This window comes from Ranitomeya imitator, chromosome 8 (genome assembly GCF_032444005.1).
Source record: "Ranitomeya imitator isolate aRanImi1 chromosome 8, aRanImi1.pri, whole genome shotgun sequence".
NCBI classification, from domain to species: Eukaryota; Metazoa; Chordata; class Amphibia; order Anura; family Dendrobatidae; genus Ranitomeya; species Ranitomeya imitator.
The window spans coordinates 186,702,711-186,722,630 of record NC_091289.1 but is presented as its reverse complement, the minus strand read 5'-3'; the positions used below and the strand labels follow the sequence as shown (position 1 = coordinate 186,722,630).

The 19,920-nt window shown below is 43.9% G+C and overlaps 1 protein-coding gene across 29 annotated transcripts in view; it reads right to left on the bottom strand.

The window, feature by feature from the left end:
• NFIA (nuclear factor I A) overlaps positions 1 to 19,920 on the bottom strand; it is a 500,144-nt gene that overhangs the window by 30,201 nt on the left and 450,023 nt on the right. For 11 of the 29 annotated variants that reach the window (XM_069738144.1, XM_069738151.1, XM_069738159.1 and 8 more), the window contains one exon: positions 6,658 to 6,823. In XM_069738144.1, the coding sequence (XP_069594245.1) occupies positions 6,658 to 6,823 (166 nt within the window). Of the gene's footprint in view, positions 1 to 3,931; positions 3,959 to 6,657; positions 6,824 to 13,608; positions 13,687 to 19,920 lie in introns of all 29 variants that reach the window. The other 18 variants (XM_069738134.1, XM_069738161.1, XM_069738142.1 and 15 more) reach the window with 3 other exon arrangements.

The window sequence follows — 19,920 nt, the reverse complement described above, 5'->3', positions numbered from 1 at the left end:
GACGCGAGAGTTCAAGGTGTCAAACGCATTTCCACACAGCTCAGAAGACGTAAATGTGACCACAATCTTCCTTCCATAGACGTCTGCTAGTAAATGTGAGCGCTGCTCTGGAATAATGAAATGGGTAAGTAATGACGGCAAATTATAGCATCTTAGTCTCTTATTTAATTATGAAATAGAACTTAAGCGAGCTCGTAAATATCATTAAATGAGCTGTCGGTACCGCGCCACGGCGACGCTCGCCACCATTTCAATCTTATTTTCATACCATCGACAATATTTCGCCCCGGGGCGCATGCGGAGACGGTCTTAATAATTAGCGCAATGTTTTATCCAATTAAGCATCTAAGCTACATGGTGATTCGTAAAGCGGCAACAAAATGATCGTCTGTCAGAGGCAACGGCTCATATATAACGTGATGTGGACGGGATGGCGCACTGTGTGATCTGGAGCAGATACACCGGGGCGGCTCACGTCTTCGTATCATCCTACTTACACAACGCCCTTTATTCACACCACTCACTGGGCTGCATTACATTTTATTAATTATTCTTTTTCTTGGTTTTATGTAAATAAGGTTTAATCACGCACAAAGGGTTTCTAATCTTCTTTGTATTATCGTTTCTCACCATTTTATGAGCTCCGCTTGCCGTCAGTGAATATGAACATTTGTGTTTTCATCCAGAGACTAAAATCTTATTTCCACTTTACACATCTCACAACTGAGGATTTGCTACAGTTGTGTTCAGTTTTCTGTGGCAGCGATTCCAACCTTACTGCTACCCGTGACATAATGTTTCCAATCCCAGTAAACCCCAAATTCCATTCCAGTTTAGTATAGTTATGGGTAAATCATTCCATCGTTCACATCTTGTCCTATTATTGGGTTCAGAGCTCTGCAAAGCGCTTTTGACCAGACTTTTATCCACATAAAAGTGACAGTGGATTTTACATTGATACTTTAGTTCATTACAATGGATTTCCATGTTTGTGACTTGCTTGTATGTGATTTGCATGCTTGTGGTCGCGCGCCGACTAGTCTCATCCAGGTTCTTTAAATTCATGTCTATTGAGAGAAGCAGAGGGTGTCTACTCAACACGTGAGCACATGTGTAAATCACATACATGCGGACACGTGACTGCCTGTATGCACATTACAAATGCTGTCATAATTCAGCAGCCACTTTGCCCCAAGATTGCACAACCTTTTTAATTGTATATAAAGAAAACAAAGAGATGCAGGAGAAAAACAATCCATATCTCCCCTGCTCACTTTATTTGGTGATCATGATCTAATGCAAAAAGACCAGTTACCTGGATCCTCTAAAAGTAAATGTTGGGATGGACGTTCTCTCTGTTCCCCCAAGTTCCTAATTCTGTCCTGTATTCTGTTCTGTAGACTCATATCCTGTGGCATATTGTACAAACTGTCTACAGCAAGGTAACCAAGTGCTTCGATTTTGTGATTCAATCATTTATTAGTAGTCAGCTTTTTAAGGATGTCAAAGTGAGAATCTCTCTAGGTCTCCAATCTCATAGGATGGGACCTCCAGGTCCATGAAATAATGTCCTCAGTCCGTAGTGAATGAATAGGCTGCATTCTCAGTGATGTAATCTATCCATAGTGAACGGTTAGGCTGCATTCTCAGTGATGTAATCTATCCATAGTGAATGGTTAGGCTGCATTCTCAGTGATGTAATCTGTCCGTAGTGAATGGATAGGCTGCATTCTCAGTGATGTAATCTATCCATAGTGAACGGTTAGGCTGCATTCTCAGTGATGTAATCTATCCATAGTGAACGGTTAGGCTGCATTCTCAGTGATGTAATCTATCCATAGTGAATGGTTAGGCTGCATTCTCAGTGATGTAATCTGTCCGTAGTGAACGGTTAGGCTGCATTCTCAGTCATGTAATCTGTCCGTAGTGAACGGTTAGGCTGCATTCTCAGTGATGTCATCAGTTTCAAGTGAATGGATAGGCTGCATTCTCAGTGATGTAATCTATCCGTAGTGAACGGATAGGCTGCATTATCAGTGATGTAATCTGTCCGTAGTGAATGGATAGGCTGCATTATCAGTGATGTAATCTGTCCGTAGTGAATGGATAGGCTGCATTATCAGTGATGTAATCTGTCCGTAGTGAACGGATAGGCTGCATTCTCAGTGATGTAATCTATCCGTAGTGAATGGATAGGCTGCATTCTCAGTGATGTAATCTATCCACAGTGAACGGTTAGGCTGCATTCTCAGTGATGTAATCTATCCGTAGTGAATGAATAGGCTGCATTCTCAATGATGTAATCTGTCCGTAGTGAATGGATAGGCTGCATTCTCAGTGATGTAATCTATCCGTAGTGAATGGATAGGCTGCATCGCCATTAGTGTCCCCAATCCCTAGTGATGGATAAGCTTCTCCTTCAGTGATGTCAGTAGTTTACAATGAGCACTAAATTCATAGTGAAGTTATGCAAATGTGGGGGAACGACAGGTTCTCCTTAAACAGACTAGCTAAGTATGGAGTCTTACAGGCAATGCTTCATAGGAGAAAAGTATTCAAATTGGCTTTCCCTTAGAAGTCCCAGCTAGGGGAGGTAATGTATCTCCTGCCCTCTAATGATCACCGTTAAGGGTCAGACACTGACTTATAGGAGCGATACCTCTTCCAGGTGGTACGTAAGAGTTTCTTTCATTCTGCTGGAGAGATAATTTGCATACTTTCCACCCATGGAGCATTGCCTGTAAGACTCCATGCTCTCTTTGAGGAGAACCAGTAATCCCCCCATGATGCCACAAGGGCGCTGTACTCGGTCACTCAGACCCTGAGATGTTTTGGTGAGGGGCAAGACCCCAAAACCGCTATCTGTAGAAGAGCTTCTGGCTTGCTAGATAATTTATTTTGTTCTGAGAAAAAAAAAAAACTAATTTGCAAAATTATATGAAAAACTTAGTTAAAAAGTGTTGTCATATTTTTCTAATTACCCAGGGACCCATTTTTTTGTCTATAAGGATGGGGCGCTACACAGCACTATCAGTCTTAATGAGTTGGACCCAACGCGAACCATTTCCTGCTCCCATAGACTTTGAGGATCCTCGTTAGAAGATATAACAGGCAGTTACTGCATCTTCCTGCAAACTCAACTCTGCAGAAAAGACCAGGAACCTGCGAGACATTGGTGCGATATCACACTCTGTCTGGGCTGAGCGAGCCCCATTGGGAATAAAATCATAAACCTAATGCGCGTGAGACGCAGCAGCGCTCCTTTATCTGCAGTTACGAGCTTCCTGTAATCAGGCGAGGCGCACTTATATCTCGGGACCATAACTTATTCATAACCAGGAGAACGTTTTCTGCGTCGTTTGATGCAGGATGTCCCAGCTCGGCTCCATCACCGTCTTGTAGGAAGTTACGAGTCAGCAGCACATTACCAGCGGCACTGATGTAATTTACTGTATGGCGTGATCTTCAGATGAGAAGATGACGGACTGAGATGGCAACTGTTGGCGGAGATCCCATGCCATTCACTTCTATGGGAAACATGGCATTCCAAGCTACAAAGTGCTACTATGGTATAAAGGGGAGTAATTATAAAAAGGTGCAGGATCATCATCCCTGCAGAGCAACGGTGCCTCCTCTTCTGCAAATGAAACTATTGCTATTAATGATGTCATAGGAGCCCCGTTATGGATTTTGCTTTCGGACCCAGGGGCTTTAGGTTACCCCTATATTGGTATGGACAGAGTATTAGCTACCAGCTTTAGCCTGCAGTGCCATACATCACAATTTCTGGTTATTATACCCGTCAGAATACACATGTGACGTAGATAAATGAGAAAATGATAATCAGGACATAGGGGGTCACTGAAAAATAGGAGAAATACCCCCAACTTTATAGTACGGTAAATACAGACATCAAAGTATTGTCCCCTACCTGCTGAATTAAGCAATCCTGTCTGTTCTGCAGGGGCCGCACAAAAGGAGAAATGGAAGATTAGTGAAAAGGAAGACAGAAATGTGAGGAAAAATTATTGTTAGAATGTTATTAAATAGGAATGTTTAAAGAGAGAAATCAACAGAGTTCTTAAATATATGTTATCATAAGGACCTCCGCAATCTAGTGATGGATAGGCTGCATTCTCAGTGATGTCACCGCTCTCTAGTGATGAATAGGCTGCATTCTCAGTGATGTCACCGCTATCTAGTGATGGATATCCTGCATTCTTCGTGATGTCACCGCTCTCTAGTGATGGATAAGCTGCATTCTCAGTGATGTCACCGCTATCTAGTCATGGATATCCTGCATTCTTCGTGATGTCACCGCTCTCTAGTGATGGATAAGCTGCATTCTCAGTGATGTCACCGCTCTCTAGTGATGGATAGGCTGCATTCTCAGTGATGTCACTGCTCTCTAGTGATGGATAGGCTGCATTCTCAGTGATGTCACTGCTCTCTAGTGATGGATAGGCTGTATTCTCAGTGATGTCACCGCTCTCTAGTGATGGATAAGCTGCATTCTCAGTGATGTCACCGCTATCTAGTCATGGATATCCTGCATTCTTCGTGATGTCACCGCTCTCTAGTGATGGATAAGCTGCATTCTCAGTGATGTCACCGCTCTCTAGTGATGGATAGGCTGCATTCTCAGTGATGTCACTGCTCTCTAGTGATGGATAGGCTGCATTCTCAGTGATGTCACTGCTCTCTAGTGATGGATAAGCTGCATTCTCAGTGATGTCACCGCTATCTAGTGATGGATAGTCTGCATTCTCAGTGATGTCACCACTCTCTAGTGATGGATAGGCTGCATTCTCAGTGATGTCACTGCTCTCTAGTGATGGATAGGCGGCATTTTCCGTGATGTCACTGCTCTCTAGTGAATGGATAGGCTGCATTCTCAGTGATGTCACCGCTATCTAGTGATGGATAGTCAGCATTGTCAGTGATGTCACCGCTCTCTAGTGAATGCATAGGCTGCATTCTCAGTGATGTCACTGCTCTCTAGTGATGGATAAGCTGCATTGTCAGTGATGTCACTGCTCTGTAGTGATGGATAGGCTGCATTCTCAGAGATGTCATTGCTCGCCAATCTATGGATAGGCTGAATGAACATTTATGTCATCATTTCCGTTGGTTAATGAATCGCAGTCCTCTTTAGAGATGATGTGATTCATGTCCTAATTTAATTGGATTTCCCTTTCCTTCAGTGCTGAGAGGGTTAAGGACTCTTTCCATGCAGGCTGAGAACATACAGCCTGGTTGTTCTTAGCTGCAGCTCCTTACCCTTTACTCCCTCTATATATACCGACTCTGGGCTCTGTGCTAAAGCTAAGTAGTTGAAGTTTGGCGTTGTGGTGTTCTGTAGTTTGCTGTTGTATGTTTGTGTTTATCTCCCAGTCCCTGTTTCCGTTTAGTTTATTCCTCCCTGTCCCTATCCTCCTCCCTATTGTTGGTTGGTGCTTTTGTATGATAGAGGTTTTCTGTTATCCCTGTTGTGTCTGGTTTACCTTCTATTTCTGTCCCATGCCTCATGGGGTGCAGGAGGGGACAGATTAGGGTTTTTACAGGAGCATAGAGAGGTCAGAGATTCAGGCCTCAGTCTCTACCTTTTAAGATTACCCCCGGGACAGGGATAGTTAGGGTGCCAGCTCCAGGCACAGTTTGAGGCCCCTCTTTCTCACTGAAGACCGTTACAGCGTGACAGTATATCCTTATAATTTAACTACTCTCTAGTGAACGGATATGTTGAATTCACATTTCTGCCATCTGTCTCTAGTGAATGGATAGGTGGCATAGATCTAAACATTGTTGGTACTATGTACACATGTTTCAGTACAGATAAGAAATATACACTCTTCATTTTATATTGTTACCAGTCTTTCATGTCCATTTCTATTATTAATTTCACCTTACTAGGAATCTCTTCTGCAAGTCTAACCTCAGGTATATCTGATAATAAATTCAGGCAGCGTTACGTGAGTGCGGAGAATATGAAAGTCTTCATTTTGTGGAAGCTTTTAAATAAATGATGTGAACTGAGCCCCAGGAAGTTCACTTTCAGCTTTACTAAGAAAAACAGCAGAGTTTGCTCACATAAAATCTATGCGACATGTAATTCTCCCTTCTACAGCGGCTGTCACAGGTGATCTAGTTATATAGCACCTGCTAGTAAAGATATAACATAAACTATAGGGACACGCACACAGATACAGTATGCCAGACTATGGACAGAATGGTCACCGGAGCAAACATCCTGTTTTCTGCAGATCACTTTTCAGCTGTTGTTTATAGACTGGGACAAGATCAGCAGAGCAATTTCATTATCTCATAGAGACTATATTAATCTATGGACACTTTTCTGTCCATTGACTCCCATTCATTACAGCAGTACATACCCTGCGATAGTCTATACGTAAAATATAGGAAGGAGGTGTGTGTCCCCCTAAATAGCCACCCCCCAGTGAAGATTAAAAAAAAGCAGAAATAGCTGCAACATAGTTTTATAGTTTTTCAGGTTGAAGCTAGAGATTAGTTCATCGAGTGCTGTCTATAGCCTAACATGTTAATCCAGATGCCAATGGCCCCATATTACAGGAATAATCCCTTCCCAAACATGATACTATAGTAAGAAAATCTTCTAGGGAGACCCATTTCACTTACTCGGAGAAGTGGGAGATGAGGCTCCTCCATCTGTAGACGTTGTCGGAGGCTTTGTGTCTGGCACTGGCAGGGGCACAGGCCTGGCCATAGGTGGCGGAGGAGGTGGTGGCAACATGGGAGTAGGAAGGAATGGATTGTGCACCTTGCCTTGGCTGCTACCATTGGGCTGTGGGGCAAAAAGAAAAAAAAACACAAAGACAGATTAGAGAGAAACAAAACCGTGTTAAAAGGGGGGAGCGGACTACATTTATTACAATCTACCTGTGGCCCCCATGTCTTACACTGCTGCTGTGCTTCTGATCCTAAAGTCATACTCTGTTCTAGCTGCTCCCCCGGCACTTACGGCCTCGTGCACACATTGTAGATGTGTCGTATTATTTTCTGTGCAGATTTGTTACAAAAACATGAACAGATTCCAGCAAAATGAATGAGAATCCTGAAGTCTTATGCACACATTGCTTATTTTTTTACTAGCAGATTTAGAGAATGTTCACATATTGCAGATTTGTTGCTTTTTTTTCTGCTTGGATTTATCACAAAACCTGAAGGTTTTCCTAATGTCAGTAAAGTGAATGAGAATCCTGAAGTGTGAGGCTATGTGCACACGCTGCGGATTTTGCTGCGGATCCGCAGCGGATTTGGCCGCTGCGGATCCGCAGCAGTTTTCCCAAAGTTTACAGTACAATGTAAACCTATGGGAAAAAAAAAACCGCTGTGCACATGCTGCAGAAAAAGCCGCGCGGAAACGCTGCGGATTATTTTCCGCAGCATGTAAATTGTTTGTGCGGATTCCGCAGCGGGTTTCAACCAGCACCAATAGGAAAGTGCTGGTGAAAACCCGCAGAAGAATCTGCAGAAGAAACCGCAAGAAAATCCGCAGTGAAAACCGCAGTGGTTTTGCACTGCGGATTTTCCAAATCTGCTGCAGGAAAATCCGCAGGAAAATCCGCAGCGTGGGCACATACCCTAAGGCTACCTGCACACATTGAGTAAAATTTCTGCAGCTCAGCAGAAAAACATGTGCATTTTTGCTGTTTCTTTTCCTGCAGTTTTTTTTTTTTACTGCTTTAAGTGAAGGCATTGGTGAAAAAAGCATGTCAAAAAGGCATACAAAATGTGGCAAAAAGTGTGATTTTTCAGCTGCATTTTTCCTTCCAAGAGATGAACAAATATTGCACCAAATACGGTACTTAATGTGTGCACATACCCTTAAGTCGGCAGCATGTCAATCAGTGTTTTTGCTGAAATTTTCACATATACTAAGGAGCGGGGAAAAATCCGCTTCACAAACGCTCTTATTTTACGCAGCGTTTTTCCTGCCAAAAGATGGAAAAATGGGGCAGAAATGTTTGCACCAAATACTTAACGTGTGCACATAGCCTTACAGTCCACAGAAGAGGAGGCAGATGGAAGACGATACGACTGCAGAATCAGACTGCACATGGTGTGATTGTGATCTTTACCCATGGAGACACACAGCTCAGCACGGGAGCTGTATACATCGAAAAGAAGAATATTTTTCATCACTATTATCTGCGGTGTTGCTTCATGCATTATTTTAGATGCAGAGGAGAAATAATTTTCTAGTTGTAAATGCATTCATACCATTTTAGTGTATAAAATCAAATATCTGAAATTGACCTGTAAAGCGCTGGATTATCAAATACTGTGGATTACTGACTGTCAGGTTAAAGGATTTTCACTGTTTAATCAGAAAATTAAAAAAATCCTAATTACTTATGAGCCTATAAAAATCTGCAACATATTGCAGTTCGGTGATGGAAACAAGGACTGGATTATCAGAATTTTTAGATTATTGAATGCTGGATTAACTTTTTTTTTTTTTTTTCCACTATTTAATTACATAAAGTTCTATGAATATCCACAATGTAGCGCACTTCTGTGCTGGATTATCAGATTTTCTGGATTATTGGTTGCCTGAGATCACGGTTTACGATTCTTTTCTACCTGTCCGGGGAGATCATTATGTCTGAGTGATTACCCCAGGACAGTATCTCATGGTCCTCCTCTTGCAGAGGGGTTTGCTGCCTTCCAGTGCAGATTTTTTTCTTGAAACATAAACGTTATCCCTTTACACTATTGTTCACACGTTGCGTTTTTGCAGTGCTTTTTTTAAAGCAAATTTTCAGCAGAGTTTTACAGTACCAGAAAAGTCTGAGATGTCAGAAATCTCATGCATACACACTGGTTTTCTTTTCCTGACTGATTTGGAAAACTGCAGCATGTCACATCTTTCAGTTTTTTTTTTCAGCGCATTTGCAACATTTTTCACCCATAACAAATAATGGGTAAGGCTGGTTTCACATTTGCGTTTTTTGCCGCTGCGTTTTAGCGCAAAAAAGCATGCGTTTTTTTTTCTATACTTAACATTAAAAACGCATGCGTTTTTTTGCATGCGTTTTGCCGCGTTTTGACGATGCATGCGTCGTTTCTATGCTTGTGTTTTGTTGCGGAAATGCAACCTGTAGTAATTTCTAGCGGCGTTTTTTTGCCGCAAAAAAACATGCGTTTTTCTGCGGCAAAAAAACGTATTGCTGTCTATGTAAACACATGCGTTTTTAAGCACATGCGTTTGCATGCGTTTTTAAACGCATGCGTTTCAACAGAAAAACACAAGAATACACACTGATAAGCCACCCCCCAACCCTAACCCTAGGGATCCTAACCCTAACCCTAGGGTTAGGATCCCTAGTAACCCTAGGGATCCTAACCCTAACCCTAGGGATCCTAACCCTAAGGTTAGGATCCCTAGTAACCCTAGGGATCCTAACCCTAGGGATCCTAACCCTAACCCTAGGGATCCTAACCCTAACCCTAAGGTTAGGGTTAGGATCCTTAGGGTTAGGGTTAGGATCCCTAGGGTCAGGATCCCTAGGGTTAGGATCCCTAGGGTTAGGATCCCTAGGGTTACTAGGGATCCTAACCCTAACCCTAGCTATTTCTGTTTATAGTGGGTTTTCTAGTTGATTTTGATGATTGGCATCTGTCACACACTTCTCATCATGCGTTTCAAAAACGCAAATGCAGGAAAAAAACGCATGTAAATGCGTCAAAACGCCAAGTTTTTTTTAACCACATGCAAAGACGCATGCGTCTAAAAAACGCAGCGTTTGCACGCATTTACATGCGTTTTTTGCACCACATGCGTTTGCATTAAAAACGCTGCGTTTTTTAACGCCAATGTGAAACTAGCCTAAGTGAAAAAACGCAGCAAAAAACTGCAGGAATCGTTTTTTGATACAAAAACCTAAGGACTTTAAGGCTATGTGCACATGTTGCGGATTTACTGCGGATCCGCAGTGTTTTTTTCCTCTGCGCAGAAACGCTGCAGATCCGCAAGTGATTTACAGTACAATGTAAATCAATGGGAAAAAAAAATTGCTGTGCTAAACGTGCGGAAAAGGAAAACGCTGCGGATCAAAAGAAGGAGCATGTCATTTATTTGTGTGGATCCGCAGCGTTTTTGTACCCATTCCATTACAGAAATCCGCAGGGGAAAAACGCATGAAATCCGCACAAAAAAACTCATCAAATCTGCACCTGCGTTTTCTGCCAAGAGATGCAGAATCCGCACAAAAATTTCCAGAGGCAAATTTGCAACGTGTGCACATAGCCTTAATCAGGCTTTTTTTAAGCTACTAAACTTTATTAACATGCACAACAAACAGCAAAAATGCTGCAATAAAAACGCTGCAAAAACCTGCTTTTTGTAAGCTGCTTAAATGCAGCAAAAACACGTGTGAACAAAGCCTTAGAATCATTTAGGCAAAAACAAAGAAATGGAATAAACTTTCAGCGCGTCTCCTGCCTGTTTCAGCTGTGCACCAGCGTAACCATATATTCAACATTTTATGAGGCCGAGCAGTAAGTTTAATTTATGGAGCAAGAGAATTTAGGAGGCCGAGCACTCGCACCGTCTGACAATATCAGTTTTGACAACAGTCAACAAATGGATCCGCCATACAGGCATCTTACTCTATATGCAGAGCTCTGGGGGAATGAGAACAGGCATCTTACTCTATATGCAGAGCTCTGGGGGAATGAGAACAGGCATCTTACTCTATATGCAGAGCTCTGGGGGAATGAGAACAGGCATCTTACTCTATATGCAGAGCTCTGGGGGAATGAGAAATGGCAACCGGCGCGACCATAAAATGGGGCTATAGTGGTTGTAAGGAACAATAAAATCCTATAGTGAAGCCTTTATAACGTCCATAATTGTGGCGGTGATGTGTCCACCTCACAGCTTATATATATATATATATATATATATATATATATATATATATATATATATATATCTATAATATAACGCTGGGAGCGTCACTCTGTCCGAAGCCTTTATAGACTGCGCAGGCGCAAGCGCCGGCGCAGTCTGGCCCCCACAGAGTGACGCTCCCCGGAGATCGCGGTATGCGTAAGCACTGAACGCATACCGCGATCTCCACCGGAGAATCAGGGACCGTGGACGCGCCAGGAGGGAGGGTAAGTATAGTCACCTGTCCTCCGTTCCAGCGCTGCGTGCGGCTCCGTCTCCGGCTCCTCTGCTGTGACAGAGTCCAGTCACAGGCAGAGGAGCCGGAGTGTGTGTTCAAGAAAATGGCGCCGGAAAGCGCGGACTGCGCAGGCGCCGATTCCTGCTGCCGGAATCGGCGCCTGCGCAGTCCGCGCTTTCCGGCGCCATTTTCTTGAAGACACACTCCGGCTCCACTGCAGGTGTGTCTTCAAGAAAATGGCGCCGGAGAGCGCGGACTGCGCAGGCGCCGATTCCTGCTGCCGGAATCGGCGCCTGCGCAGTCTGCGCTTTCCGGCGCCATTTTCTTGAACACACACCTGCAGTGGAGCCGGACGATAGGTGAGTATGGTATTTTTTTTTTTTATATGGCAGCAGCATACGGGGGCATATAATACAATAGTGGCGCAGGATGGGAGCAGCACATGACAGAACGGGCGCAGGATGGCAGCAGCACATGACAGAACGGGCGCAGGATGGCAGCAGCGCATGACAGAACGGGCGCAGGATGGCAGCAGCACATGACAGAACGGGCGCAGGATGGCAGCAGCACATGACATAACGGGCGCAGGATGGCAGCAGGATGGGAGCAGCACATGACAGAACGGGCGCAGGATGGCAGCAGCACATGACAGAACGGGCGCAGGATGGCAGCAGCACATGACAGAACGGGCGCAGGATGGCAGCAGCGCATGACATAACGGGGGCAGGATGGCAGCAGCACATGACAGAACGGGCGCAGGATGGCAGCTGCGCATGACATAACGGGCGCAGGATGGGAGCAGCACATGACAGAACGGGCGCAGGATGGCAGCAGCGCATGACAGAACGGGGGCGCAGGATGGGAGCAGCACATGACAGAACGGGCGCAGGATGGGAGCAGCACATGACAGAACGGGCGCAGGATGGCAGCAGCACATGACAGAGCGGGCGCAGGATGGCAGCAGCACATGACAGAACGGGCGCAGGATGGGAGCAGCACATGACAACGGGCGCAGGATGGCAGCAGCGCATGACATAACGGGCGCAGGATGGCAGCAGGATGGGAGCAGCACATGACAGAACGGGCGCAGGATGGCAGCAGCGCATGACAGAACGGGGGCGCAGGATGGGAGCAGCACATGACAGAACGGGCGCAGGATGGCAGCAGCGCATGACAGAACGGGCGCAGGATGGCGGCAGCGCATGACAGAACGGGGGCGCAGGATGGGAGCAGCACATGACAAAACGGGCGCAGGATGGCAGCAGCACATGATGGAGACCATATACCAATATAAATGCTCGCCACCCGGGCGTAGAACGGGTTCAATAGCTAATATATATATATATTAAAGAAAAAGTACTGCAACTTTGCAAACAGTATATACATATATATACAACATATACACAGTGAAGGAAGTAATTATTTGATCCCTTGCTGATTTTGTAAGTTTGCCGATTGACAAAGACATGAGCAGTCTATAATTTTAAGGGTAGGTTAATTTTAACATTGAGAGATAGAATATCAAAAATAAAATCCAGAAAATTACATTGTATAAATTATATAAAATGTGTTTGCATTTTGCAGTGAAAAATAAGTATTTGATCCCTCTGGAAAACAAGACTTAATACTTGGTGGTAAAACCCTTGTTGGCAAGCTCAGCAGTTTGTAGTTGTTGATGAGGTTTGCGCAAATGTCAGGAGGAATTTTGGTCCACTCCTCTTTGCAGATCCAGGGCTGCCACTAGAAATTTCGGGGCCCCATACTGGCAAAATTTTCGGGGCCCCCTTGAGACTCCGCCCAGGCTCCACCCCAGCCCCGCCTCCAGGCTCCACCCCTCGAACTGTCCACAGTCCCACCGCTATCTCTTGGAAAATCTCCACTTCTCACCTATCACACATTGACAGTTCCCATCACGAGATCACACATATAGCCGACAGCTTTTGTTTTGGCCAAAAGATTTTTTAAGCCGCCACCAGAACACGGTTGACACTTTTGGCCGGGCCCTACTGTACTGTAACCTACTAAATATTTGTTAAAATATGCAATACAATTTAGGTATATTTTTATTTATTTTTCAATTTTTAAAATGACCTATAATACTACATACAAGGAACAAATACCACAGCACTATGACCAGATGACATATTACCACCACAGTGACTGAATAATATCGAATACAAGGAACAAATACCACAACACCATGACCAGACCGCATATTACCACGACATAGTGACTGAATACTACAATACTGATCAGTAATAAAAAAAAACAACCACAATACTATTACCATCAGTGCCATTATACACAGGAGATCTGTAATTAGTAAGCAGTGTCTGTGTACAGGTAATACAGTGATCCCCGGTGACATTATACACAGGAGCTCTGTATATAGTATACAGTGTATAGTGTCAGTGTATAGTTAACACTGACTCACCAGTGACGTCTCTAGGTGAAGTCCTTCATCTTTCATCCAGCACAGACCGCCATCATTTCTTCCAGCCAGGACTCGTCTCTGCAGGAAATAACACAGTTATCTCGAGTTCCACTTGCAGAACACATTACTTAATTTTCACAGCCTCTACATTACACCACATAAAGAAGGTGACATAGTATCACTCTGCACAGTAACAGGACCTCCCCCCATTTAAAACAGTATACTCAAAAAATAAAATAAATACATCACTGCAATAATAATATCCCTTAATTAGCCCCTATGGTAATATTCGCCATCCTAGCCCCCGTGTGTCTCATTGCAGGCTCCAGCCATATGTTCTCCCATCCTGCCCTCATGAGTATCCATTCTGCCCCATATGATCTCCCCATCCTGCCCCATCTGTCTCCATCGTATCCATCCTGCCCCATCTGTGTCCAGCACTCTGCCCCATCTGTGTCCAGCACTCTGCCCCATCTGTGTCCAATCCTGCCCCATCTCTGTCCAGCACTCTGCCCCATCTCTGTCCAGCACTCTGCCCCATCTCTGTCCAGCACTCTGCCCCATCTCTGTCCAGCACTCTGCCCCATCTCTGTCCAGCACTCTGCCCCATCTCTGTCCAGCACTCTGCCCCATCTCTATCCAGCGTTTTGCCCCTGTGTCCAGCGTTCTTCCCTGGGCCCCCGGAATGATCGCCGCTCTCAAGAAAAAAAAAAAAAAAGAAGTTCTTCTTACCTGGCCGCGCTCCTGCGGCGGGCGAAGTCTCCACGCAGCTGCAGCGTGCATGCACTCGCCGGCGACTGACAATGATGTCAGACGCCGGCGACATGCACGCATGCTGCGGCTGACGTCAGCGCCTGCCAGCCTCAGATTGGCTGGCGGCGCCGCGGCTGTTAACTATTGACGTGCGGGCCCGCGCCCGCACGTCAATAGCTTTAAACAGCTGCAGCGTCGGCGCTAAGGGCCCGGTTCAGCCTGCGGCTGCCGGTAGGGGCCCGGTGAGCAGATAAGACGGGGCCCGATGCGGGCCCCCTCTGCTCACCGGGCCCCATACGCCAGTCACGGCCGTCATGCCCTGATGGCGGTCCTGTGCAGATCATCTCTAAATTATTAAGATTTTGAAGCTGTCATTTGGCAACTCAGAGATTCAACTCCCTCAATAAGTTTTCTATGGGATTAAGGTCTGTAGACTGGCAAGGCCACACCATGACCTAAATGTGCTTTTTTGAGCCACTCCTTTGTTGCTTTGACTGTATGTTTTGGGTCATTGTCTTGCTGGAAGACCCAGCCACGACCCATTTTTAATGTCCTGGCGGAGGGAATCAGGTTGTCACTCGGGATTTTACGGTACATGGCTCCATCCATTCTTCCATTGATGCGGTGAAGTAGTCCTGTGCTCTTAGCAGAGAAACACCCCCAAAACATAATGTTTCCACCTCCATGCTTGACAGTGGGGACGGTGTTATTCGGGTCATAGGCAGCATTTCTCTTCCTCCAAACACAGCAAGTTGAGTTAATGCAAAAGACCTCAATATTTATCTCATCTGACCACAGCACCTTCTCCTAGTCACTCATAGAATCATCCAGATGTTCATTGGCAAACTCCAGACGGGCCTGCACATGTGCCTTCTTGAGCAGGGGGACCTTGCGGGCACTGCAGGATTTTAAACTTTCACGGCTTTCAATGGTTTTCTTCCTGACTGTGGTTCTAGCGGTCTTGAGATCATTAACAAGTGTCCCCCGTGTAGTTTTAGGCTGATCTCTCACCTTCCTCATGATCAAGGATACCCCACAAGGTGAGATTTTGCATGGTGCCCCAGATCGATGTCGATTGACAGTCATTTTGTATTTCTTCCATTTTCTTACTATTGCACCAACAGTTGTCTCCTTCGCACCCAGCGTCTTACTTATGGTTTTGTAGTCCATTCCAGCTTTGTTCAGATCTATCATCTTGTCCCTGACATCCTTATACAGCTCTTTGGTCTTGCCCATGTTGTAGAGGTTAGATTCTGACTGATGGAGTCTGTGGATAGGAGTCTTTTATAAAGGTGACTATGTAAGACAGCTGTCTTTAATGCAGGTAACGAGTTGATTAGGAGCGTCTAACTGATCTGTAGGAGCCAGAACTCTTAATGGTTGGTAGGGGATCAAATTTTATGTTTTATTATGTATACCCCTCCTCACATGTAAAGCGCCATGGAATAAATAGCGCTATAATAATAAATAATAATAATAAATACTTATTTCTTACTGCAAAATGCAAATAAATTTATATAATTTATACAAAGTGATATTCTGGATTTCATTTTTGATATTCTATCTCTCAATGTTAAAATTAGCCTACCCTTAAACCTATAGACTGTTCATGTCTTTGTCAGTGGGCGTACCTTAGTGCTGGACTCAGCTGACTCTGGGGGACCCAGCAATTATTATTCAGCTGTCAAATAATTGCTCCAAAATGTGCGTCCCCTTTTAATGCTCATTTTGGAGTATTATATCTTAAATAATTCCTATTGACAAACGCTCCTTTGGGGCAAACTGTGCACCTATTCCCTAGTAGAATATACACTCCCTATTTGCAATGCGTTACTCTGCAGCACAGTGATCCCGGACCGTTGTAAAACTACAACTCCCAGCATAAGTAGCGTCGAATGTTTAAGTACAATCGCAGATACATGGCGGGGGAATTTGTCCACAAATATCTCTGACATTTGTATCCTTTTGGTTACCCTCATCCCCAATTTACACCGAACCGCCATCCCTCAAGTCCTGATACTGAAGGCAGTCCATTATATTCAGACCCGGCCTCTGAGAGGTCATTAGGGCTCAGATGCTTTTCTGTACGGCCTTTTTCTGCATGCGCAGATCTCCAGACAGATAAATACCAAGCCTAAGAAATTCGCAGTGTGGTATGCAGGGTTCAAGTACTGGTCAACTAGAACTCAAGTACTTGATATACACGTCTAAATAACATCCAGACCTGGAACATCTGTCTTCTCACAAGTTGTTAAAGAACATTTAGCCGGAGCCATTTCATTTTGTAGTTTTATTTCTTCCTTTACCTAATTTATCCCCCCACAACGTAATAGCTATCAGCTAAATTTCATTTAGAGCCACTGTAAACTATGAGCTCTGCAAAATAGATTTAAAAGGGGATTAATGAACACAGAGCTAAAGCTGCGATAAAACACCAAAAACATTAAAAACTGTATTAAAATCCAATGCCATACCCAGAATGCAGAGGGGATTGAGTAACTGGAAATGGCATCATGTGATCACTAAGTAAAGGTTCACGTCTGAGCATCTTGATACAACATACAGTGAAGACCAAACGTTTGGACACACCTTCTCATTTAAAGATTTTTCTGTATTTCCATGACTATGAAAATTGTAAATTCACACTGAAGGCATCAAAACTATGAATTAACACATGTGGAATTATATACTTAACAAAAAAGTGCGAAACAACTGAAAATATGTCTTATATTCTAGGTTCTTCAAAGTAACCACCTTTTGCTTTGATGACTGCTTTGCACACTCTTGGCATTCTCTTGATGAGCTTCAAGAGGTAATCACCAGAAATGGTTTTCATTTCACAAGTGTGCCCTGTCAGATTTAATAAGTGGGATCTCTTGCCTTATAAATGGTGTTGGGACCATCAGTTGTGTTGTGCAGAAGTCTGGTGGATACACAGCTGATAGTCCTACTGAATAGACTGTTAATACAAGAGAAGATAGTATTATGCTACAGATGGATCTGGATAAGTTGGAAACTTGGGCTGAAAGGTGGCAGATGAGGTTTAACATGATAAATGTAAGGTTATACACATGGGAAGAAGGAATCAATATCACCATTACACACTGAATGGGAAACCACTGGGTAAATCTGACAGGGAGAAGGACTTGGGGATCCTAGTTAATGATAAACTTACCTGGAGCAGCCAGTGCCAGGCAGCAGCTGCCAAGGCAAACAGGATCATGGGGTGCATTAAAAGAGGTCTGGATACACATGATGAGAGCATTATACTGCCTCTGTACAAATCCCTAGTTAGACCGCACATGGAGTACTGTGTCCAGTTTTGGGCACCGGTGCTCAGGAAGGATATAATGGAACTAGAGAGAGTACAAAGGAGGGCAACAAAATGAATAAAGGGGATGGGAGAACTACAATACCCAGATAGATTAGCGAAATTAGGATTATTTAGTCTAGAAAAAAGACGACTGAGGGGCGATCTAATAACCATGTATAAGTATATAAGGGGACAATACAAATATCTTGCTGAGGATCTGTTTATACCAAGGAAGGTGACGGGCACAAGGGGGCATTCTTTGCGTCTGGAGGATAGAAGGTTTTTCCACCAACATAGAAGAGGATTCTTTACTGTTAAGGCGGTGAGAATCTAGAATTGCTTGCCTGAGGAGGTGGTGATGGCGAACTCAGTCGAGGGGTTCAAGAGAGGCCTGGATGTCTTCCTGGAGCAGAACAATATTGTATCATACAATTATTAGGTTCTGTAGAAGGACGTAGATCTGGGGATTTATTATGATGCAATATAGGCTGAACTGGATGGACAAATGTCTTTCTTCGGCCTTACTATGTTACTATGTTACTGTTAGAATTTGTATTATGGCAAGAAAAAAGCAGCTAAGTAAAGAAAAACGAGAGGTCATCATTACATTAAGAAATGAAGGACAGTCAGTCCGAAAAATTGGGCAAACTTTGAAAGTGTCCCCAAGTGCAGTTGCAAAAACCATCAAGCGCTACAAAGAAACTGGCTCATATGAGGACAGCCCCAGGAAAGGAAGACCAAGAGTCACCTCTGCTTCTGAGGATAAATTTATACGAATCACCAGCCTCAGAAATCGCAGGTTAACAGCAGCTCAGATTAGAGACCAGGTCAATGCCACACAGAGTTCTAGCGGCAGACACATGTCTACAACAACTGTTAATAGGAGACTTTGTGCAGCAGGCCTTCATGGTAAAATAGCTGCTAGGAAACCACTGCTAAGGACAGGCAACAAGCAGAAGAGACTTGTTTGGGCTAAAGAACACAAGGAATGGACATTAGACCAGTGGAAATCTGTGCTTTGGTCTGATGAGTCCAAATTTGAGATCTTTGGTTCCAACCACCGTGTCTTTGTGCGATGCAGAAAAGGTGAACGGATGGACTCTACATGCCTGGTTCCCACCGTGAAGCATGGAGGAGGAGGTGTGATGGTGTGAGGGGGCTTTGCTGGTAACACTGTTGGGGATTTATTCAAAATTGAAGGCATACTGAGCCAGCATGGCTACCACAGCATCTTGCAGCGGCATGCTATTCCATCCGGTTTGCGTTTAGTTGGACCATCATTTATTTTTCAACAGGACAATGACCCCAAACTCACCTCCAGGCTGTGTAAGGGCTATTTGGCCAAGAAGGAGAGTGATGGGTGCTACGCCAGATGACCTGGCCTCCACAGTCACCAGACCTGAACCCAATCGAGATGGTTTGGGGTGAGCTGGACCGCAGAGTGAAGGCAAAAGGGCCAACAAGTGCTAAGCATCTCTGGGAACTCCTTCAAGATTGTTGGAAGACCATTCCCGGTGACTACCTCTTGAAGCTCATCAAGAGAATGCCAAGAGTGTGCAAAGCAGTCATCAAAGCAAAAGGTGGCTACTTTGAGGAACCTAGAATATAAGACATAATTCCAGTTGTTTCACACTTTTTTGTTGAGTATATAATTCCACATGTGTTAATTCATAGTTTTGATGCCTTCAGTGGGAATTTACAATTTTCATAGTCACAAAAATACAGAAAAATCTTTAAATGAGAAGGTGTCCAAACTTTTGGCCTGTACCGTATAATATATATATATATATATATATATATATATATATATATATATATATATATATATATATATATATATATATATATATATATATATATATATACATACATATACACTTTCTACACATAAACTTCAGTCACATCCAGAGCTGCACTCACAATTCATCAAACAGCTTCTCAGAATCCATCAGCATTGTACTAAGAAATGATAAATGCCTTATATAACATCAGAGCAGATTTCTGATGCCATTGATCTAGTAATGAATGCTGGCAGATTTTAGTTTTGAAACTTGCAGCATTGTAAATTCAGCTCTTGCAGTATAATACAGAATCACGATCAGTACAGGATAAGTAATGTAATGTATGTTCACAGTGACTGCACCAGCAGAATAGTGAGTGCAGCTCTGGGATATAATACAGGATCAGTAATGTAATGTATGTACACAGTGACTGTACCAGCAGAATAGTGAGTGCAGCTCTGGAGT